Source organism: Trifolium pratense, linkage group LG3 (assembly GCF_020283565.1).
Source record: "Trifolium pratense cultivar HEN17-A07 linkage group LG3, ARS_RC_1.1, whole genome shotgun sequence".
NCBI lineage: Eukaryota > Viridiplantae > Streptophyta > Magnoliopsida > Fabales > Fabaceae > Trifolium > Trifolium pratense.
The window spans coordinates 14,870,442-14,893,527 of NC_060061.1; the positions used below are offsets into that span (position 1 = coordinate 14,870,442).

The 23,086-nt window shown below is 32.5% G+C and overlaps 4 protein-coding genes across 4 annotated transcripts; 1 reads left to right on the forward strand and 3 right to left on the reverse strand.

The window, feature by feature from the left end:
• Positions 1–1,052: 1,052 nt before the first annotated feature.
• On the reverse strand, positions 1,053–8,092 carry LOC123912764 (3-hydroxyisobutyryl-CoA hydrolase 1-like). Its single transcript, XM_045963330.1, has 14 exons — positions 7,965–8,092; positions 7,634–7,714; positions 6,626–6,694; positions 6,310–6,373; positions 5,274–5,353; positions 5,089–5,172; positions 4,834–4,918; positions 4,357–4,442; positions 3,457–3,578; positions 2,459–2,519; positions 2,245–2,343; positions 1,777–1,878; positions 1,653–1,694; positions 1,053–1,428 (listed from the first exon to the last, which is right to left on the reverse strand). The coding sequence occupies exons 1-14, from the start codon at positions 7,995–7,997 to the stop codon at positions 1,288–1,290; spliced, it is 1,149 nt and encodes a 382-aa protein (XP_045819286.1). The 5' UTR covers positions 7,998–8,092; the 3' UTR covers positions 1,053–1,287.
• Positions 8,093–10,939: 2,847 nt separating this feature from the next.
• On the reverse strand, positions 10,940–14,308 carry LOC123912765 (guanosine nucleotide diphosphate dissociation inhibitor At5g09550). The gene is made up of 13 exons (XM_045963331.1): positions 14,177–14,308; positions 13,594–13,656; positions 13,402–13,485; positions 13,207–13,314; positions 12,952–13,124; positions 12,686–12,797; positions 12,519–12,599; positions 12,373–12,435; positions 12,169–12,270; positions 11,916–12,040; positions 11,620–11,830; positions 11,291–11,365; positions 10,940–11,116 (listed from the first exon to the last, which is right to left on the reverse strand). Exons 1-13 carry the CDS (start codon positions 14,261–14,263, stop codon positions 11,063–11,065), a joined length of 1,338 nt encoding a protein of 445 aa, XP_045819287.1. The 5' UTR covers positions 14,264–14,308; the 3' UTR covers positions 10,940–11,062.
• A 2,681-nt stretch (positions 14,309–16,989) lies between these two features.
• Positions 16,990–18,944, reverse strand: LOC123912766 (ycf20-like protein). Its single transcript, XM_045963332.1, has 3 exons — positions 18,811–18,944; positions 17,862–18,117; positions 16,990–17,695 (listed from the first exon to the last, which is right to left on the reverse strand). The coding sequence occupies exons 2-3, from the start codon at positions 18,041–18,043 to the stop codon at positions 17,251–17,253; spliced, it is 627 nt and encodes a 208-aa protein (XP_045819288.1). The 5' UTR covers positions 18,044–18,117; positions 18,811–18,944; the 3' UTR covers positions 16,990–17,250.
• Positions 18,945–20,596: 1,652 nt separating this feature from the next.
• On the forward strand, positions 20,597–21,801 carry LOC123912767 (magnesium-dependent phosphatase 1-like). Its single transcript, XM_045963333.1, has 4 exons — positions 20,597–20,783; positions 21,001–21,172; positions 21,290–21,406; positions 21,503–21,801. Exons 1-4 carry the CDS (start codon positions 20,671–20,673, stop codon positions 21,635–21,637), a joined length of 537 nt encoding a protein of 178 aa, XP_045819289.1. The 5' UTR covers positions 20,597–20,670; the 3' UTR covers positions 21,638–21,801.
• The last annotated feature ends 1,285 nt before the right edge of the window (positions 21,802–23,086 follow it).

The following is a 23,086-nucleotide window of genomic DNA, read 5'->3' on the forward strand; positions in this document are numbered from 1 at the left end:
TAATATGTTGAACTTTATTATGTGTTGTTATGTCATCTAGTCTAGTGTTACTAGTATCTTAGCACGTGTCATGCACGAGATGATTTTCTTTGTTAATATTATTTATGTATTTTTAAAAAAATATTATTCGAGTAATTTAGAATAAATTATGTTCTTGCTATGGTTCCTGAGATCCGGCCGGTGATGTAATATTATGACTCGATAGGGAAGGTCCCCGGTCCTACGTATCCCTAAGCGATTAGGGAACCAGAGCCGCATAGTTCTCTTGGTGACCGACCATATGGTGATATGGGTGTATTCTATGAGTATCAGGCTACCTGGCGCGTCATTGCTCAAACTTTTGGAAACATCCACACTCTTTGTTTAGTCTTTAACCTGAAACCATTATTTTATCATTTCAGTTTTGTTCCCCAATTGACAAAGCATTATATATTGGTCATGAAAGTTGTTCACATCCTCAAAATTCCAAACTTTTAGCAGATGAATTGGTATAAAATTTAAGTGTTACAACTTGTGTGCAAGGACATATCAAATGGTTATGAATCAAATCCTTGTTTTTACCTTCAACGGCAACATAACAATAAAGAGTATATAAGTGAAGCTAAAACGGCAATATAAAAGGTTACGAATCACATCATCATGGTTTGCTTGATTTGCTGCATTTTTTTTTTTATAATTGATTTGCTGCTTCTAATTCTAAAACAATGAGGTTGCTTCATTAATTTATTTTTTTTTACAATGAGTTGAAGATCGAACCCAAGATTTAAAAAATACTACTCAAATCCCTCGCCACTAGACCAAACCTAGTGGTTCAAGTTGCTTCATTAATTGCAAGAGAGAGAAATTAGTGGAAAAATAATTAAATTACCATAATACCCATTTCCTTTTATGACTTTTAAAAGAATTTAAAAGAATTGTGTGGGTTTTTGGTCAAAATATAAAGGGTGCACCATGCTAATACACACCTTCTATGTATAGGTAAGTTTTTTCAATACTCAATATTTTGATAGTACTAAATTATATACTAATTTTATGACATCCAAACGTGCAAGTAGTATAAATAGTTTCCAATATAAATAGTTTACGTTCAAATGTTGCATCACATACTACATGCAGTTACCAATTAATTTAATCTGACTATTTATTGTTGATATGAGTGATATATAATCAACTTGTAAGTTGTAAGGTTAATTCACAAAGCTATACACTCAACCTTCAAGAATCCATTTAATGTTGTGATTCCTTGGTTTCTACACTTTTGGCTCAACAGATGAGATTATTGATGCCTTAAAGCTTTGAAATAGCATGTGCGGGCAAGTTGTTGAACCTTTTGGGAAACTCCAAATCTTTCCATCCTTCTGCATCAACCTTAGAGAAGTAAAGGTCGACGTCGCTGTCACTCACAAACTCCAATTTGGAAGGCTCCCACTGATAAAGATATAATCAATATGAGAATCAAAGAAATACAATTTCATTAATACTAAGAATAAGATTAAGGGATATGCACTCTGTGTAAAGTTATTTTACACTGACAGTCCATCAGAATTCTTTGTTGTGTTGGCGAGTTGTAATTGGCTGTCAGTGTAAAACAATTCTGATAGTGCATATCACTATTTACCAAGTTACTATAGCTAATTTATATCTATAATTACCTTTGGCTTCCTGTCTTTATCTATAAGTATAGCTCTACAACCCTGCAGTAAGGCATAAACATTGAGTATTGCATGGAAATCAAAATAATCTAAATAGAAACATGTATACGGATCAACGGAAAACCTCGTAGAAATCCTTGCTGTGGTGTCCTCGTAGGATATGGCAAACAATTCTGTACTCAAGAACAAGGCATTGACCAACACCTAAGAGCCTGCCTTCTCTAATCTGAATAAGTGAATAAAAACTAACGGTCATTAAAATAGTAAGAAGAAGGCCAGAAGGGTTGAAGATTTTTATATAAAAAAATTTTAAGATGTGAAAGTAGTATAATAGCCTCTTGTAACCAAATATATCATGCTTCCCTAAAACAAAACATTTAATACTTCAGTTGTGCTATTTGCAGCGAACAACTTTATCACGAAATCACTGCGAATAATTTGTGGCCGTTAGATCTCTGCTTTAGAGGAAAACATGGGTGGGTTCAAGTAAAAGTGAAAAGGGTGCAACGCAGCTCAATATGTGTCGTGATGTTTTTCGTGAAGCATTTTTCGCTATATATAGTGTTTTCCTTAATACTTTCTCGACACATACCAATCTAAGGAAGACTTTAAGGCTTGTTGGAGATGCTTTCTTCAAGGTTTCAAGAGTTGAAGAAATCCAATTATTTGCCTTGCTCGTAGCTTCGGTTTCCTAAAACAGCACGACAAAATTTATGGTTGCTAAATGACAAGGGTACATTCCTGATAATGCTGAAGAATATATTCAATAAGATATTTTTAATAGCATAACTCAAAATATAACTTACAAGAGAAGATAATATTTCTTCCATTGTTTTCCTAGAGAAACACCTATTGATTATGTCCATCCTGCAACGAATTGCCACGATAAGCAAATATAAAGGAGAAAGATACTTGATAGTGTAATCTGTTTCAATTGTTTAAAAACAGTTACGAAAACAAACAAAGACTAGACAAGCTCCAAGTTCTCAGTAACGTACAGAGCTCATGCTCTACATAGTTAATTTAGATGCTTTTCTAGATAAAAGAAGTTATCACAGAAGAAAAACAAGTACAAGAGCAATGGATAAGATATCCCCTTACAAGAAACCAAAGAACAGGAACCAGCACAAAAAAGAAAAACGCATCACGCATCAATTCAGCTATTAAAGCACATCAAGCAAGCAAAGCGCTACATACCCTATGCATTTTGAAAAAAGAAAAAAAGAAGCCGTAAAATAAGCACCATAGAGAAGTACAAATAAATAACAATTCATCTCAAAATTTATCCTTGAAAACTGTAGCAGTCTTTCAAGTTTCAACCATGAGCTTTGATAAATCGCATATACCCCATGTATGGCACGGGTTACTATACTTGTAAAATACACACCACAAAGTAGCCTTTTCATATCTACTCCTCTGATCATCCAAATTTTTAATTTTACATAGGAGAGTAGATCAACCGGAGGGGAGCTCAATAATTAGAAGTAGAGTAAGACCTAGAAAAACCACATGTCCGACCACTTAGAAAGATTTAAATTTAAACAGTTTATCTATATACATGATTTACGGTGGGACATAATGGCATTATTTTATCTTTGTAGCTGATCTACTTCATAAGACCATCCAATCCTACATCCAGATTGACAAAACTCACCATCTGTATAAAGTTATTAAAGGAAACGGGGAATTTAAAGGATACAAAATTCACCAGCCTAGAACTATAAAACTTCTACCTTTAATTTAACAGATATTTGCTATATACATTTATGATATATTTATATATAGATAGAAGATAAGCACCAACCTGTGATAAACACTGTCCGCTTTAAGGGAAGGCTGCTCTGAGTACTTGTCAATAATTGCAGATACTACAACTGGATCATTATTTTCCACTTTGCATAATGATTCTTCCAATAACGATAATTTCTGTGCATTCATTGCAAATGGCATCAAACAGGGACACAGATTACAAACCCCAAACCAGAGAGTTTATAAATCATATTAATAAAGTCATGACGTAATAAAGTTCCAAAGGAAGATCAATTAAAACCGATGAAAGTCAAGCAGTTAAATTTGGATAATGTCATCTTTGTTTAAAATGAATCTCCATGTACCTAGCTTGCATGAGGTTTCAGATTGGATAAAGTTCGTTTCTATTATAAGAATAAGGAAGGTCAGATAATGGCCTTTAAAATGCATATTCCTAAACATTAAAAAAAAAAACTCAAATTGCAAGAAACATGTTTCTCTACTCTTCTTTCTTTTATTGCTTACAATCACTGTTAGGGATTAATTAAACAACATCTCGTCCTGTAAATAGATAGAAGGTTAATGCCTCGGGTAGGGACAAAACTGTCACCTCCTTATTCAGCAGTTGAATGGCCAACACTTGCCAGAATCCTTAGGTAAAACAGTGTGACACTAACTTTGGGACACATGAAAAGCATCTCTAACTTCTGAATACTTATCCTTACACATTTCATGATAACTTTTAAATCTCAAGCCTGAAAACCATTAGTTAACAATTATCTTTCAACACTGCACTACATTTCCAATGATCGGTGCATGTACACTTTTTTTGACTCAATTGGAGTTTTGGTTTTTTTTTTTTTTTTTTTTGATATCGGGAGTTTTGGTATTTATTCACCAAAGATGCAAATATGCAGAAAGAACACAAAAGTATAGCGGTATGAGTGAAGCATACCGATGAAGGGACAAAATGTGTTGCAAGACCACAAGCAAGCATTTCTGCAGCATCCAACCTAGCACCTGTGAGACCAACATATTCTCCTGCAATTTGTTTTCCAATAGGAAGGAGGAAAAGGAGACATAAATGTTATTGTACTTTTCATATTAGAAGTTTGCAAATGCTGAAAAGATGTTGGAATCATAATCAAAAGTATTCAATGAAACAGTATTTGATATACATAATCCAACCATGCAAGAGAAAGTAAACCATCATGAAAAATTCAAGAATCTTAGCCTCTCCCCTCCCTCACCCCCTGGTACTCTCTGTATGTTAATTTCTTAATGAATTGACAAAATGAACAACACACCAAAAGTATGCAGGAGACATCAGTGACAAAAACATGAAAAGATTGAAAAATTGAGTAATCTTATTATCAAGTAAACCAGTCATAATGAATTAAATTCAAAGAGATCTATGATACAACATTCATACCAAAAAATCCAGCTAGTCTAGACAAGAAATATGAGGCGCCTACATCGGGAAATAATCCTAAAGCTGTTTCTGGCATTGCAAAGACCTGCAAATAAGTCAATCCTTAAAACTTAGGGATTTGGGTTCTGAAAGGCAAATAAGTCGGCATTATAAATTGGCTGACGGAGTTTCTCTTAGCAATAATTCTTTGATTTAGTTAGACTATGTACCGTATCTAGACACTAATTACATGATAATGATATCAACAAAACGTACTGTATTCTCTGTAACGACACGAAATCTTCCATGCATAGAAGCACCAGCGCCGCCTCCCATGACAATTCCATTAAGAATTGAAACCTGCAAATGTTTGGAAACAGGTGTAAGGAAATGCGATAGTGTTAGAGCCATGAGTGCAAACACAAAACAGGGAAAGTGCTTGTAAAATTAGAAAGGGTTACCTGAGGCTTACTATATGTTGCCATCAAATAGTTCAATTTATATTCAGTATCAAAAAATATTGCACCAAACCTCCAATCACCTATTCCATAGGAAAACAAATAATTAATTTTGCATTTATGTTAAATACTACATTTGAAAACTGATGCATTCAAATCTATATTCTCTTCTCCCATAAGGAATTTAGAAGCAGCGTGAAATTGCATATTGAAATAACTACCCTCTTAAACTTATATTGAAACAATTGTCCCAATTACATGGAGGGTACTGCAAGGAGAGATAACTAAATTTATCCCATGATTAATTGTAAGGGGAGTCAACCTTGAGGTGGATAATACCGAAACTGACCACCAAAACAGAAGGTCACCAGGGACCGAGGATAGAAAGATGGGATTGCTATTTGCTAGCAAGGTGAATATAGGCAAGGTGTGCCTTCATATGCAAGTAAGACTCAATAGAGATGGATCACGGGTGGTTGGTTGGATGAAGGGTGTCAGTGTCAGTTCGTCTAATAAGGTTGTCAGATGAAGTTATGGTGGTAGTGGTGACAACTGGTTTGGTTTCCAGATACTAAGATGAATGCAATGAAGGCATCAAGCTATCATCAGAGAGTATCGAGGTCAGCCACAATAAAGGTAGTTGAGCCACAGCTGCAATGAAGGTTGCCTAAGATTTTGTAAAATCACGGTCTCAATTCAAATACCAACATGAAATAAAAAGACTTGGAGCAAAAACTGAAAATTATCAATGAAAGATCCAAACATGGTCCTTTTTTCATTACAGACCTAACTACTAATACCCTTTCTAAAACATAATCCCCTATGTATGGTTACTAATAACTGAATAATTTAATCAAATTACAATGAGGGATGGTTACAAATTTACAATAGCTCATAAATGGAAAAATAAAATCAATAAAAGAATATAATATGAAATAAAATTATATTATTAAAGTCTAGTACAAAATACAGTGCTCACAACAATGCAATGAGCATTATGGTTATATTATCTGATATAAGTAATAAGAAGATAGCATACCTCCTCTCGCATCATGAACAACGGCTGCAACATCACCACCAGCACAAAATGCCCTTCCATTTCCCTGATATAGGTAGCCAAAAGTTAGTAAATCAAGGTTCTTTTCGGTCTGAGTCTTTAATTTATTCAGATTTCCTTGCAGACATGTTGATTAATTTCAGGCACCAAATTTGCTCTTGCAAAAAATTTCAAGAACTGATTTAGCAGTTGATTCATTCTTATTCCAATTGCTAGCACTTTTTTCTCCCTCTTCTATATAGGCAATAAAAAAATGTAAAATAAATTAAATGGAAAATGCTCAATAGATGGAAATGACCTTAACAACAACCAATTTAACATCAGAATTTCCCTCGTCGTCATGAAATATTTCCAGTAGCTTAGATACCTATAACAGGAAGACAAAAGAAGAAAGAATACAAAGAGAAGTAAGAGAATTGGAACTTCGCATATAGTATAATATTTTTTTAAAGAGTTCAGACAGGTATATGGAAAAAGCTAGGGTCAGTTTGGTTTGTGGAAAATTGTCTTGCATTTCCGGTAGAAATATTTAAAAATAAAAAAACAACATGAAAACAAAATGATATTTTTGTAATTATCACTTAAAATAAAAAAAAAACACTTAGACAAACCAAATGCACTCTTCGGTAGCATCTGGTGAAGAAATTGAAACAAAACAAAACAAAATATATCAGCTTACTTTATATATTTTATGAATATTTAAAACAAAAGAAACAAAATAAAGATAGAAAAAATGATAAATTTAATTTCATCCTTTAAAATGAAAAAACAGTTCTCTTGCATTCTGTCGAACAACACTACCTTAAAATTTTGAAAATACATTTCAGATCATAAACATATTAGCCCTTCTGATGTTGAGCCATCATAGGCTAGATGGGTACACAGTACATGTTAGAAAACAATCATTAAAATCTAAGAGTACAAGGAATAACTGATTATGAAGAAACACAACTTCGAAAGAAGGAAAAATATCATAAGCAAAAAATTACTTTTTAGGTTCATTGAAAAAATAATGTATCTATCTATATTATTGACCAGATGCATTACTTTTTCAATGAATTTAAAAATGTATTTTTTTTTTGCTTATAATAGTGACCCAAGGAAGGAGTAAATGTTTGTGCCGTAAACGCTTAATTAAGTTGTTCATCCAAACATGGCGAAAATGCTCTAGTGAAGTGAAATCAAGTTTATAAAGTCTTATCATATGTTACTTACTCAACCAAAAAAAAAAATTACTCAAAAGTAAAATTACCGAAGAAATAAAATTATGTATAAAAAAGAAACTGAATGTATATTGAAATAGTACCATATAATAAGAGAGGGCATTCAATTGTTTCGGTCTGTTCAATGTCAAAACTCTAGCAGATAATTTACGTTCCACCACAACCTGTTCACAAAACAAAATCCAGTAAGATGAAATCATTTTTCTAATTCTAACATATCAAATCAAATTTTAACAAATTATAATAAAAATATATAAACAAAAAGAGTGAAGATGCGAAATGAGTTTTAAGGTAAGAAAACGATTCCGATTGAAAAATACTACTCGGATAAGTGAAAATGGGATATTGATTGATTTGAGATTAAGGAGAATAAAGAGAATTGAAGTGGAAAATTGAGAGTAGAGAAAAAGTAACCTGATCTTCGTCGAGTTTGGAGGGGGATGTCATGGTCGGTAGTTTCGTTGTTGGAGGTTAGATGGATTTTCACGGCCGAGGGGCGAGGACTGAAACTAAAGAAGGACCTAAAATGAGTGACACTATGGGTGTCTTTGGTAACACAAATAAGCTAGCTTATAGCTTATTATATGAGCTTATAAGCTTGTTTCAAAAAATTAGAGGTGTTTGGTAACAAGCTTTTTTTACTAGCTTATAGCTTTTTTTCAGATGCTATTTCAAGTAGCGTTTGAGCTTATAGCTTATAGCTTTTTACACTTTATTCTATTTTTACCCTTTAATTTAATAACTACACACTCTGAAAAAGAAACTACTGACTAACAATTATGTCATTTTATATTTATTAACCACTTTAAAAGCTAATTTTACCAAACACTTTAATTTCAATTAGCTAGCTTTTCAGCTATCAGCCATAAGCTAGTTTTTCAGCTATCAGCTAGCTTTTCAGCTATCAGCTAGCTTATAGCTTATTTTTACCAAACAGGCTCTGTTAGTTAAAAATAAGCTATAAGCTATAAGTTAGTTTATAGCTGAAAAGCTAGCTTATGGCACCGTTTGGTAAGTCCAATAAGCTAGCTTATAGCTTATTGAACTAGCTTATAAGCTTGTTTGAAAAAAATGTGAAGTGTTTGGTAACGAGCTTCTCTAACTAGCTTATAGCTTTTTTTGAGATGCTATTTCAAGTAGCGTATGAGCTTATAGCTTATAGTTTTTTCATTTTATTCCATATTTACCCTCATTAATTTTATTTATTTATTTTTTAAAAATTATAATAACTACCCACTAACACTTACCAAAAAAAAAACTACCCACTAACCATGTATTTTTATGTCATTTTGTACTTACAACAACTAAATTTGCCAAACACTTTAATTTTATTCTACTAGCTTTTCAGCTATAAGCTACCAGCCATCAGCTATCAGCTATAAGCTAGCTTATAGCTTATTTTTACCAAACAGAGCCAGCTGATAGCTGAAAAGCTAGCTTATAGCTTATAGCTGATGGCTGATAGCTTATAGCTGAAAAGTTAGGGTCTGTTTGGTAAAAATAAGCTATAAGCTAGCTGATAGCTGATAAGCTAGCTGATAGCTGAAAAGCTAGCTTATAGCTGATAGCTGAAAAACTAGCTTATTGAAATTAAAGTGTTTGGTAAAATTAGCTTTTAAAGTGGTTATTAAATATAAAATTACATAATTGATAGTGGGTAGTTTATTTTTTATAGTGGTTAGTTATTAAATTAAAGGGTAAAAATGGAATAAAGTGTAAAAAGCTATAAGCTATAAGCTCAAATGCTACTTGAAATAGCATCTGAAAAAAAGCTATAAGCTAGTACAAAAAGCTTGTTACCAAACACCTCTAATTTTTTGAAACAAGCTTATAAGCTCATATAATAAGCTATAAACTAGCTTATTTGTGTTACCAAACAGAGCCTAGTAGAATAAAATTAAAGTGTTTGGCAAATTTAGCTGTTGTAAGTACAAAATGACATAAAAATACATGGTTAGTGGGTAGTTTTTTTTTCTTGGGTAAGTGTTAGTGGGTAGTTGTTATAATTTTTAAAAAATAAATAAATAAAATTAATGACGGTAAATATGGAATAAAATGAAAACGTTATAAGCTATAAGCTCATACGCTACTTGAAATAACATCTCAAAAAATGCTATAAGCAAGGTAGAGAAGCTTGTTACCAAACACTTCACATTTTTTTCAAACAAGCTTATAAGCTAGTTCAATAAGCTATAAGCTAGCTTATTGGACTTACCAAACAGTGCCTATGTACTGTGCTGTGTAATCAGGTTATGATACGAAGCTTCAACATTTTCGTATTGTATGATACGAATACGCTAACCTTCAACATTTTCGTATTGTATGATAATTACCGTTTTAGTGAAGGTATGTCCCAAAATTCTGCAAAAAATCTACTTTCGAGTCACAACATCAAAGTTTTGCATGCAATTCAATTTGGATCGATAATTCACCAAAAGGATACCGAAATGACCATAATCGAGTTAACTTTCCACATAATCAAACCTCACTAAATTTGGAGTTACAGAGAGAGATTAATTACCGTTTTAGTGAAGGTCTGTCCAATTACTAATTTTGCAGAAATCTACTTATGACCTTCAAATTCAACATCGTCTACCAAACACATCGTAACTCCAAATTTGAAGAAATTTAAATGACAACAAGGGTAATTTCGTTAGCTTTCCGGACATGTAAATACTATTGAAAAATGAGCTACAGGGTGAGAGACATGACAAAAATACTAGTAGTAGTTCCATACAATAATTGATTTGGACAGACCTTCACTAAAATGATAATTAATCTCTCTCTGTAACTCCAAATTTAGTGGAGTTTGATTCTGTGGAAAACTAACTCGATTGCAGTCATTTCAGTATACGTTTGGTGAATTATTGATCCAAATTGAGTTGTATACGACGCTTTGAACTTATGACTCGAAAGTAGAATTTTAGGGGGGCAAAATCCAAAAAATTATAAAACATAGGGGGTAAAAGTCCACATTTTAAAACAGGGGGTAAAATTCCGATTTAATCAAAACAGGGAGTAAAACTGCATTAAAACCTAAATACTTTTATTGTATTTTTTTTTTTACTAAACTTCTTTGTATAATTTGTTTAAAAAAAAATTGATACATAACCTATTAAATTTATTGGAAACAGAAAGTGTGTGCAAAAAAAAATTATTGGTGAATTAAAATAAAGATATAATAGAAAAATAAGGTGCAAAAATACACTTTCTTAATTTCTTTTTTTTTTTCTTCTAAAAAATCAAGTAATTTAAAACGGGTGGAGTAACTTGCAAACCCCAAAAAATAGTAACATAAATAAACATATTCAATTTAATCAGAAACAATTTGTGTATTGCAAAAACTACAAACTAATGCAGTCACTTCTGGACAATAAAACAAAATTAAATAAAAGGAACAATGGATTTTTTTTTATCTTCCCATTAATTCATCTAAACGCAAACAAATGGAATCAAAAATAAAAATGTGATATGCTTTCTTTCTAATAGCATCCTTATAATTGCGAGAAATCTTATTCTTCAGCTGCGGCACTTGCAGCACTCAGGTCAACAGAAAGATCAAGAACCTGAAAAAACAAAAAATAAAAATAAAAATCCATATGATCAAGAAATATAAATTTGTACTCAAGTGCTACATTATGTTTTCTACCTATTTTTGCATACTATTATGTCATTATACTTTATAATATGTATAGAGTATAGTATTTAATTAACTGTATAATAATCCAAAAATTACATACCTTTCCAGTGATCTTACTGTACATCTCAACCACATCTTTTACTGTGGTCTCAAAGTGTGTTGTAGCATCGTAGCTCTGCAAGGATTTAATTTCAAGTTAGTGAATGTCAGGTAATATGCTAGAATCATGGCGATCCACATTAATTTTCCAAAAGCTACAGAGTATAGTTTTCTGCAAAATCAGGTGGGTCACTGAAATTCTGATACATATACTGTGATACCAAACCAAACATAGGCTTAGTACAATATTCAAAGAAAAAATTAAGGTAAGAAATATCAGTTGCTTTATTTAAATAAAAAGAGTATTTGATTGTTCTTAGTAGTACTTACTGTAGAGATGAAACAGCCATCAGTAGCATGATCATTGTTAGGTTCATATCTGTCATAGATGTCATAGAATATCTCATCAACTGGTCCAAGAAGGTCAATTCCAGGCTTCAATTCAACCTCAGGTTGGTCAGTTTCTGCTAATGTTGTAACAAAAGCAATATATTTTCCTTTTGGAGCTACATTGTGAGCATAAGAGCAGCAGAAAAGATACCTGCAATAATAATCACAAACACTTGATTAGCTTCGAATTAAAAATACGAAAGCACCTTTCTAGAAGTTCAAAGAAAAACTCGTACATGTCTGATTTACGACCAAGTTGCTTCTGTGGCAGAATGACTTGTGCTGAGTGAGAATCGTTAGTGTCTGGAATAGGATGGCTCATAATACATATCGCACGCGCAACTTTTCCAACATTTTGAACCTGTTGTTGGATTGATTAAATGGTTTCAGATAAAGATTACACTTAGTCATGTTTAGACATTCGTGCAAAGTTTCAAGCTAACATTGCTAATAATTAAGTCTGAGAAACGGGCAATCTAGCAGAGATACCTTATCAGGCAGATATGATGGATCACACACGACTTTCTTGCATTTTGCCGTTTCGCCTTCTGAAGTCACACCGATGGCTTTCCCATCAGCGTCAAACTCTACCTATGTAACGTAATACTAAAATGTGAGGCGAAATATCATTGCAAACTTATAGTAATTCAACTGATTTTCGTGAGTATAGAAGTATCTTCACAAACTTATTACCTTGCATGCTGGCTTGTTCAGCATGTAAGTTCCACCGTACACAGCACTCAAACGTGCAAATGCCTTCCAGTAATCAAAGGTATCGAAGTTAGTTTCGTAGTTTCGTAAGTATATTAAGTTTAAAAGGAAATGTAGATATGGAAAACCTGAGGCAACTCTCCCAGTCCATATAATGGATATATGTAAGGTGAACCTCCTTGAAAGCGTGCGAGGGACTCTGCATAAGTCTATACAAAACAAACAGCATTACATGCTTATAAATTTATCTGAGAATACAACATATCGCAAATGAGGATAATTTGCAAATTAGTACCTTAACTCTGTCTACAAAATCCTTGGCTGGCTTATCCAAGTAACTGTCATCAAGATGAAGTGCCAAGGCATGACCAATAAAGTCAACTGTATCATCTTCCAATCCATATTTCCTGCATTTGGAGAAATTATTAAGAATGTAGAAAAGTAGATTGAATGTATTGAATTGTGTTAGAATAATTGATAGTTCTTGTAGATCATACGCGGCTTACGAACAGGAAAAATAGTTCACTGGAAAAAAGACGAAGAAAGGAAGAAAATACATACGAAATCAGCTGCCTTGCGGTAACTTCGTTCAAATCAAGGCCTTCGTGAGATTTGGGATCATTTGCTTCATAGTCTTGGACATAAATGAAGAACTTCCTAGCCCGGCGCTTCTCAAACAGACCCATTAAGGGTGATTTGAGTGCTTCAACGTCTGTTGCTGGAACTTTGTAAATCTGAAAAAGAATAAAGAAAGATATTATGTAGTAAGATTTTTCTGAATATGCAGGAGCTTGTAACCTAAAGTATGGTGCATACCTTTCCCTTATTATACACAAAGCTTCCATCAACAGCTTTAAAGTTCAAATACTTTGTAACATCGGTGTGGATGAGCACACGGACCAAAGCTCCGTTGGCCATCATAAACTAACATAATACAGATGAAAAGTTAATTTCGCCATAAATGAATCGAAAAGAAAAACATATAAGAAAAAAGTATATGAGAACAGTTACCTTAGGTATCATATCAACATTGTATTCTCGGCTCGAGCCTAAGGTCTCTGGTGGCTTGTCATCTCCCCTATACCTCTTAAATAGCTACATAATAGAAAAAGGATTTGATATGAAAAGCGAACTAACATGAAACAAAAAAGAGAGAGATATTTTCTGTGCTTATATTGAAAATCTGCATCAGAGGAGAGTGACCTGTGTAAGATTGAGAGATGTAGAAGCCCCTCCATAGTAGTCATTTTGATCCATGTGCAACACCTGACATATGCATACAACATTCTTTGTCATTAAACATCTTTTGAAATGCACAAAACAATTTTCCTTTTCAGCATTGAGAAAATTGAGGAATAATAGAGTTGTCAAAAGAAATAACTATAACAAGATTTAATCATGTTAGAGGTGTATAGATCAATTACCATGTAACAAATGGCATGTCATCATTGTTAAAAATATTTACATTGATCAATTACGTAGCATTATGTAACACTGATACTTCAAATTAACGGGTGTTCGATGTAAAAATTATTTTCATTTTCTCAAATTATTATCAAGTGTACGTGTCTTGTATGGTATCTGTGTCTCTGTTTCATGGTTCATTTTCTCAAATTATTACCAAGTATATGTGTCTTGTCTGGTGTCGGTATCTATGTTTCATGGTGATCAAATTTAAGATTACCTCTTTTACAATTCACAATCTAATACATTTGAGTTAAAAAAAATGTAAGAGAAAAAGACTTAATTGCAATAAAAAAAGAGTGTGTGAGAAAGAATGAATTACTTTGAGGCCATCAACTGAGAGAAGACCACTAAGGATGCATTCCTTGAGGCCAGTGCCTAGGACAATTACATCATATTCTTCATCCATGGTAGATTGAGAGAGAGATTCAAAGAAGAAGAATAAGCACGAGAGATTGAAATACAATTGTAGAGAGACAAAGACAAAAAAAGAGAGAAAAGAGAGAATTTGAGGAGTGAATGAGGAGAGGAATAAGGAAAGGCTTGTGTTTATGTTAATAGATTTGAAGCTGAACACGTCTTTAGCGCCAAACTAACGAGACTAACGCTCTCATACCTCAAAATAACTCTTCTTACCATGGTTACACGTCTTTACTCTTTTTAAGGACCAATTTTTATGTTTATTTTGTTTATAATTATAATAAAAGAAAAAAAACAAAATTATTCGAATGAGATTTTTATAAAGAGATTTATTTATTATTGTAAATTATTTTAATCAAATACATATTGATATTGATACAATGTAGGTAGGATTTTCATCCTTTTGGATAACCAATCTTGCAATTTATTTAATAATGATTCTATCGTATGCCTCTATAAACTTATGATTGCAACGGTTTGGTCTGACATTATCAGGGGTTGGGTTGGTCGTGAGATTTTATGTACTATTTTTTCCCTTTGCTTGCCTGTGTATTGCCGTTAGGTTCATCTTGTGTTGGTAGGTGGATACCGTCTGGCAAGGTTGTAATATCCACCAACACAGTTTGTAATTTCCCTCCCCCAATTCAAGGCATCTCTTATGTTTTTTGTGCAGTTACGACGTAGGAAAGGTTTTTCAGAGGCACATCTTTCTTTTTCCAATCAATATGTCTGCGAAAAAAACCAATTTTTTTTATGTAGAATCATCTAATAAAACTCATGAATAATGAGTAAAAAGCTTTAATGAAACTCCACTTCACAAAAAAAAAAACAAGTTAGAGCTAATATTTTTGTAAATCAAAATATTTGTAAAACAAGTATATTATTTTAAGTATATTTTTTATACTCGGTTATTTAAGTTTTTTCCCCCTAAAAAAATTACTAAATTAAGTCATTTAATCTCTATACAAAAAAGTGTCGTGTTTTTGTTCAAATTTTTTTATTATTATTTATTTAGGGACTGTGTATTTATGAATTATTTGATAATTGACATTAATTTTTATTTATCATACTTGCTCGAGATATTTTACTAAAAATGTTTTTTATATGACAAAATAAAACTTAAGATAAGTAATTGCTAAAGTTCATGTACTGTATGATGGAAAAAATGTAGAAGATTTTAACATTTCTCTATTGATAAATACTTTAATAACTATGAAAACTATTACTGGATAAATAATTCAAATATTTACAATATCTTAGAACTATTGTGACAAAAAAATTTGTTGAATTCAATATCAACTATGACAAATATTTATAATGAATTTTTTTTTTTACTAAACAAATATTTATAATGACCTTTGTTGTGTCTTACTGAATTGTATTGTATGATCATGCAATTGTAAAAAAAAAAAATATATATTACATGAATTAAATTGTATTCAAATCGTATGATCATACAATTGTAATGCATGTCCATTGTATGATCGTAATATGTAGTTGATTCATGTGAAAGTATGACAACAAAATTTGTATCCGCAGATAGCCGTCCGAACCCCGGATAAAAAAATATGAATTGAGTGAGTTTGATTTTCCCCAATTTTAAAATATGGGGGCAAATGGTGGGTAATATGGAAACTAGTACGCACTCCGAATCCTCTCCGTTTATATTAAAATTATATTTCTATCTCTCTTAAATCGCATCAAGAGGTGCACAGGTACCTTGTAGATCAGTGATTGTTCTTCTCCTCATGCATTGCTCAGAAATCTCCCTTCCACCGGAAGATATCTTCCAATAGTATAAAGTTTATCAGAAGATAATAAGATATTTCTCTATAATGTAATTTTTCTGTGTGAGCAAGGCGGGGCAGAAGAACAATCACATTGTAGATTTGGTTGAGCCTCTTTAGACTCAAATCCATTATGAGCCTTTGATGATTATTATTATATTAGAACAGTTGCACTCAACTTGGTACGAAACAACAACGAGAGCCACTTTTCCAAATCCCAGAATTTCTTAGAAGCCGCACATAATAATACACATCACAATAGGAAGTAAAAAAAAAACAGTGTTTTTGTATGAAAATACACATTAATTGGACAGGAAAACCGCATTTTTTCGAATGTGTGCTTACGAAATGCTTGAGGATGGGAAAGGTTCCTCCTTAAAGCCATCAATCCCATGATCTATATCCTCTCATGATACTTTCCTTGTAGTTGTCAAATTACTTCTGAGATTTGTATAGATTGAAAAATAGCTACTTTGCAAGGTGAAATTTGATTGAATTCATAAGCTGAACTGACTATGATAATCAAGTTGCTCTAGTGTCAAACATAATCTTTTATAGAACAACAACAAAACACGTAGAAAGTAATTATCACTTCACAAATAAGAAGTTCACACTAAGAAAATTGCAATTGAATTTGTAAACTCTAATGATATCAGCTTATAAATTATAAGTATTCTCACAGTTTCTGAGGTCACCAAATTTAGTTTCTTTTTAACAAGTTTGGTTACTGCATGTGGTTTGCATGCACTAACTTAAGGGGGGGGGGGGGCGGGGGGGGGTTTGAAAAGTATCTTTTTAATTTCATACATTTTTTTATTTTTTTTTGTATAACTCGCATATAATTCTTTTCCTTATTTATTAGTTTCCAATCTTAAATTATGAATCTTGTGTATACATTCTATATAATATAATTGATTGTGCATGGGGATTCCTAAAGCAAATGTTGAATGAATTCAGGTTGAGTCAAGAATACAACAGTTTCTCATTCACAGAAGCATATGCAACGGCGCACTGTGCAATATGCATCATTAAATAATGGTATTCATATATAATACAATTACATGTGCACTAAGTACTAATAGAACTAAGGTAGCATTAGAAGAAAAGTAACTTTGCACTTATGGCTTACCATGGTTTTATGGAAGACAATAATATGTTGAAGAGAGCAATAGAGACCGGTTTCTGGTCCTTAGCTTCCTAGCTTGAAAGCATCTACAAAGAGGCCGAGACATATGCCTGCTTTCCAGTAGTTCACCATCACTAGAAAAGATTGCAACCTCCCGGTCCTCTCAGTAGGTACCTTTTTATATATTAGCATACCAATGCCCTCAATTGCAGCCACCACAACTCCAGCAACCAGAACATCCCAATCACCGGTTTGACCAAGGATTGTGGCTAGTGCATTTGCTGTGTAGAAACCCAAAAGTAGTAGGAATATTTTCATAGGGAAGTTCTTTCGAGCTGAATTCAGCTTATCTAGAAGTTGCTTGCCACCTGCACTCAGTATCCTACCCAATCGTGTGCCACCTAAACTGGAACCCGAATCATTGAGGCTTTGTTGCTCACCATTATCGGACAATCCATCTGTGTTCAACGCCAACGCTACTTTCCACCCAGCTCTTCTTCCCAGGAAACTGAACCAATGTATTGAAAAATATTAAAACATTAAAACATCTTCCCCTCACGTTATCATTCTTACCGATCAAAGGATTATATTATGCAAATAACTATCATATAACAAATTGTGAACTTCATTTTGGACCAACGGAAAAAACAAAGTGTTAAAGTCAGTTGAGTTACCGGCACTGAGAAAAAGGCAAACACTTCATGCCAACGTTTGGAGTTAGTCCACTAAAACGTGGCTCACAATAACATTTATGGATTCTAGAAGTTGCGAGAGCTATAAATGATCTTTTGCATCCTTCATTCTTTGTCAATGATAACCTCCACTGCAGATTCATAGATCCCATTTGACAAGCCATGTATTCTGAACAGTAATTGTTAACCAGTTGTACAAGTCTTCAGATTTGTGTATTGATATTCTTAGGCTCCTAATCTGCATAATTTCAAAATAGAGTTTAAGCTAAAAGCCTAAAACACAATAACATTCCTTCTTTCGATCAACTAAATAGTAGTTACATTTAACATTACACAACTCAACCACTGTTCTTCAAAACATGAGAAACATATTGTATATTTTATTATTCCATGTAGACAACCTTACCTAGCATAAAAAGGCTCCGAATGTTGTTATCGTTGCATTCGTGTTGTAAAAGTTACTTATTCACAGAGTATCGTAGTAAATGGCCGAAACCAAATCGGGATAAGCAAAAACTAAATGAATTTAGAGTAAACTAATTCACTCATTATCATCCTATTTTTTTCTTAGAGAAATACTGTCTTCCACAAAGCCACTTAAAATAATTCAAAAGCGATAGCTAATTTTGTAACTCAGCTCTTAACTACTATCATAATTTAGTTTGGCACAACAGCTGCAAAAATTGTGGGGAGTGTAGTGTGACAGTATTAGATTACTAACCTTATGAAAACAGTTTATCAGCTAAATTGATAAAATAAATAATGAGTGAATACATTAGAAGTGATTAATGCATTAAGCAATTAAGTGAATAAAATAGAAATAAATAAACAGAAAAATTCAGTTAGGGAAAAGCATGGAGTTCAAGAATTGAAGTCAGCAATTACATTACATATGGAATAAGAGAGAGAGAGAGAGAGAGAGTTACCATACCTTTATCTTTATCTTTGTTTGGAGAGAGAATGATGAGAACCGGTGACCGGAAGTGGAGAGTGGAAGAGGACCATGGCCTACACAAAAATGCAAAGCCAGCCTTGTATTGATTTTGATGCCACCGTCGTTCGGATCAGCCCGGTCTCATTCGATCTGCTCCAAACGGGTCGGGTGAATTTTTTATTTGAACCGGGTTCTTGTAAATTAAAAAATTTTAGATATCATTTGGGGTAAATTCTAATATGAACCACTTCATTAAGTGGTCCATGGTAGACCAATCATGAATAACATTATAACGAATATGAATTTTATAAAATTCACCGTTGGATTGAAAGTTTATATCATATAGATCATCCATAGAAAAATTTAGAAAAATTGAAAATCATTTGATATGTTATCGAGACACATCAAGATTAACGGTTTATTAAATAACGTAAATCTTGATGGGTCTCAATAATATATCAAATGATTTTCAAAAAAAATTCAAAAATTTATGGATGATCTATACGATATAAACTTTCAATCTAACAGTAAATTTCGTAAAATTCATATTCGGTAGATCACTTGTCCATGGTGGACCACTTGTGAAGATGGTACACCGTAGCATTAGCCATCATTTGGCCTACCTTTTTTCAAACTTTTTTACTCAATAAAAGGAGAAGCTAGACCAGATAGATTTTCAAGAAATTTTTTATAGAAAAAATCTGCCTAATTTTTATGAGTAAAATACATAAATACTAAATAGAAGACTTTTGAAGCTAAAAAAACAACTATTATCGAACATCTTTAGTTTTTTTTTAAGCTTTTATTTTCATTTTTAGCTTTCAGATACGTTCTAAGATCTAAAAAAGTCAGGTCAAACGATACCTATAGATTTTTAAAGGGTTAAATATGTTTTTGGTCCCTATAATTTTACAAAATTTTCATTTTAGTCCCTGAAGTTTTTTCCGTCAATGTTTTTAGTCCCTACTTTTTATTCAACTTGTGCATACCATTTGGAATTTTAATTTTTTTTCTATGGTCATGTTTAGTACATTATATGAATTTCTGTTACAAAAGTTTAAATTTTTTTAACAAAAGGTTAATTAAATATGAATTTTTTAGTTTTTTCACATAAAAATTTATAAATAATTCATCTTATGTTAAAAAATTATAAATTTTTACCCTTAGGGAACACATTAGCAAGACCCTTAAAAATTATTTCAAAATTTTGGGATTTGATTTTTTATTTTTTTTAGCTTAAAAATCTATTAATAAATAATTTGAACTCAATTTAAAAAAATTAATTAAATAACCTATTTAAAAACTTATTTTAGTAGTGAATCTCTCACATGAGAAGTAGTAGTAAAAAGAACATAAAATAATAACAGAGATGCTAATATCATTTTATATGTCGGAGTCGAAGTTTGACGCTCCACTTACTTATTTTAAGGACGAAATTTTGCCCCTACAACAATATTCCTAATAGCTACTACTCAGCTACCGCCTATCCATACGAGACAAAAATGATATATAAATTAAGAAAAATGCTAACGAGTATTTCTTAGGAACTCTTTTAAGTATTTTACTTAAAGAAATTATTTATTCTAAAAAAAAAAACATTTCAATTTTCAATGTATTAATTTCACATATTTTGATAAAAAAATTTATAAAAATTTACGATTTAAAATGCTTAAATAGTGATCGGGACACTTGTTAGCAAAATCCATAAATTAATTATGAATATATGTCATAATTTAAGTGGATGCGCGACTTCATGTTTGATTATAAATAATAATCAGTACATCACAATTCACAACAGATAACAAGGACCATTAGGACCATCTATCCATCATCCACTTTGAGAGAAAGAAAGAAAAGATGGAGGAGCTGGAGAATGTGAGGGCTGAAGCAGTGCAAATGATGGGAGTGTTCCAAGTACTACCAAAGCTTGTAGTTTTCGATCTCGATTACACTATTTGGCCTTTCTACTGGTTTGTAAATCCTACTACTCTAGTATACTATAGTAATTTTTCTATATATGTTGTTATTACTACTGCACCAATTGAATTGAGTATATATTTAGTATCATGGTTGATGGATATGTCAGAGTTACCGTGATTTTGCAGAAATTATAGATTGTAGTTTTTGAAAAAGTACGGTGGATTACCATCCATAATACTAAACATAGGTTGAATCTCAATTTTTCAGTGAGTGCCGCTCGAAGCACGACACTCCTTCTCTATTTCCTCATTCCAGAGGCATCTTGACTGCACTCAAAGATCAAGGAATTCAAACTGCCATTGCTTCCAAATCACCAACTCCTCACATTGCAACCACTTTTCTTGACAAACTCAATATCACCTCAATGTTTGCTGCCAAGGTTTGTTAATACAAATTTAACTCGACAAAATTAGTTGACGTAACCAGTAGACCGAGCTTAAGTGATTAATGAATTTCCTTTTATTCGTATATTTAATTTCTGTTTTAAATTGTTTAGGAAATATTTTACACCTCGACGCACAAAACAGAACATTTTCAGAAAATTTATTCAAGAACCGGGGTCTCCTATAACTCTATGCTCTTTTTCGATGATGATAACAATAACATACAAGAGGTATCTATATTTCTATTTTTTATTTTTAAATTAAGTTCTTGAATTTTGTTCTTCGTGTGGAAAAGTGATTATCAATTTATGTTGTGGCAATAACAGATTCAAAAATTGGGAGTAACGAGTATTTTGGTTAGAAATGGTGTAAATCTTGGAATATTTAGAGAAGGCCTCTCAAGATTTTCTCAAAATTGGGATGTATCAAATTCAAAGAACAAGCAGAAAAGGCGCAAGTAATGTTCTCAGAAGCCATATTCTTCCAACTGGAGATTGGATGTCCAAATGAATTTTCTTTATGTGCATTATTTATTCGGAACCTCATCAATATTATTCATGGATTGAAATATGTGTATTTTTTTGTGTGTGATGTGAATAAGTAAATTAAAAGGAAAATCGTATAATTTTATATAATTTTATCGTATTTAAAAGAACCAAAAGTTTGAGACGAGTGAAGTATTGCAGCATGTATAAATATGTTTTGTGGGTTAAATTGCGTTGGGAAAATGTCAACCAGTGCTCTCATGCACTACTTAAGATAACCAAATCAATATAATAATAATAAAAAATACCAAATATAATAAAATAATTTTGGAATTTATATAGTCACTATTCTATAAGAGGCGAATGCTATCATGCACTAGCCACTTAAGTCTTTCACGGTGCAAGACTAAATTTCACCCTTAGATTAAATTGTTCCTTACAATATTATAATGTCATTGCAATACATGATCTCTTTCTCACTCACTCAATTCTTCCCGTCACCTCCAAATTATTCTCGTCACCGCTGTGCCACCCAAAACAGTTCACCGCGGTCGTGAGAGTATCAGCGCCGTCATGCAAATACCAACCATCACCAACACTAGACCACAATCGTGGATGATGGGTGTTCAAGCCATGGCCAATACTATCAAAGCTTGCGGTCGTCGAAAATGCAGCGATTAAACATCTAAAGTTCTTCCATCATAAAATAAATTGTTGTATTTCGTAAAAGAGATGGCAAGCAACGCAGATCTGATTTTTTTTCTTCAAAAATGGCCAATAGAGCTCCGATGACAATGGTGGTGGTTCAACAATCTATTTAATGTAAGAGATAAAGCTTGATAAGGAGAGAAAATTGGTAGTGGTGAGTGGTGAGTGGTGAGTGGTGACTCATCAATTGGTGGTCAAACGGTGGTGGAGAGTGGTCGGAAAATGTGGGGTGTGGTGACACGTGGGTCTGTGTTGTGAACAAGAAGATGAGACATGTGTGTGTATTGAAGTCATACCGTAAGATCACGTGGTACTACTCAATCCAATGATAATAAATGGTTATGCACCATACAAGACTTGTAAGACTTGTGCATAATAGCCAAAGCCTCTATAAGATATTAAAACGGTTATTTTCAATATAAAATTTACCTTTTTAATTCTTTAACTAATACTCCAAATAATTTGTTAAAAAATACTCCCTCCATCCCAAAATATAGGCAAAAATGGGTCAACAAAAGTGAATGTATCTGAACTAAATTTTAAACCAAATCCATCAACTTTTGTTGACAACTTTTTGCTTATATTTTGGAACGGAGGGAGTAAGAAATAACACCTTAGAGACTAGCATTGAAAACTTTTTGGCCCCAAAATTTTGGGACGGTTTCTTAATTGGAAAATGATAAAAGGTACGAATTAGTCAAAACAAGAAATATAAGA

Bases quoted from the DNA above. Each gene is read 5' to 3' on its own strand.
- LOC123912767 (XM_045963333.1), top strand. From the start codon at position 20,671: ATGGAGGAGCTGGAGAATGTGAGGGCTGAAGCAGTGCAAATGATGGGA. The intron at 21,173-21,289 runs GTTTGTTAATAC...TAAATTGTTTAG, and splicing joins CCTCAATGTTTGCTGCCAAG to GAAATATTTTACACCTCGAC. The intron at 21,407-21,502 runs GTATCTATATTT...TGGCAATAACAG, and splicing joins ATAACAATAACATACAAGAG to ATTCAAAAATTGGGAGTAAC.
- LOC123912764 (XM_045963330.1), bottom strand. From the start codon at position 7,997: ATGACATCCCCCTCCAAACTCGACGAAGATCAG. The intron at 5,354-6,309 runs GTATGCTATCTT...CCTATGGAATAG, and splicing joins TGTTCATGATGCGAGAGGAG to GTGATTGGAGGTTTGGTGCA. The intron at 1,879-2,244 runs GTATGTGTCGAG...TCACTTATTCAG, and splicing joins TTAAAGTCTTCCTTAGATTG to ATTAGAGAAGGCAGGCTCTT.
- LOC123912766 (XM_045963332.1), bottom strand. From the start codon at position 18,043: ATGGCTTGTCAAATGGGATCTATGAATCTGCAGTGGAGGTTATCATTG. The intron at 17,696-17,861 runs GTAACTCAACTG...ACATTGGTTCAG, and splicing joins TTGCCTTTTTCTCAGTGCCG to TTTCCTGGGAAGAAGAGCTG.
- LOC123912765 (XM_045963331.1), bottom strand. From the start codon at position 14,263: ATGGATGAAGAATATGATGTAATTGTCCTAGGCACTGGCCTCAAGGAA. The intron at 13,125-13,206 runs GTATGCACCATA...ATTCTTTTTCAG, and splicing joins TTGTGTATAATAAGGGAAAG to ATTTACAAAGTTCCAGCAAC. The intron at 12,798-12,951 runs GTATGTATTTTC...CTCCAAATGCAG, and splicing joins ACCGCAAGGCAGCTGATTTC to GAAATATGGATTGGAAGATG.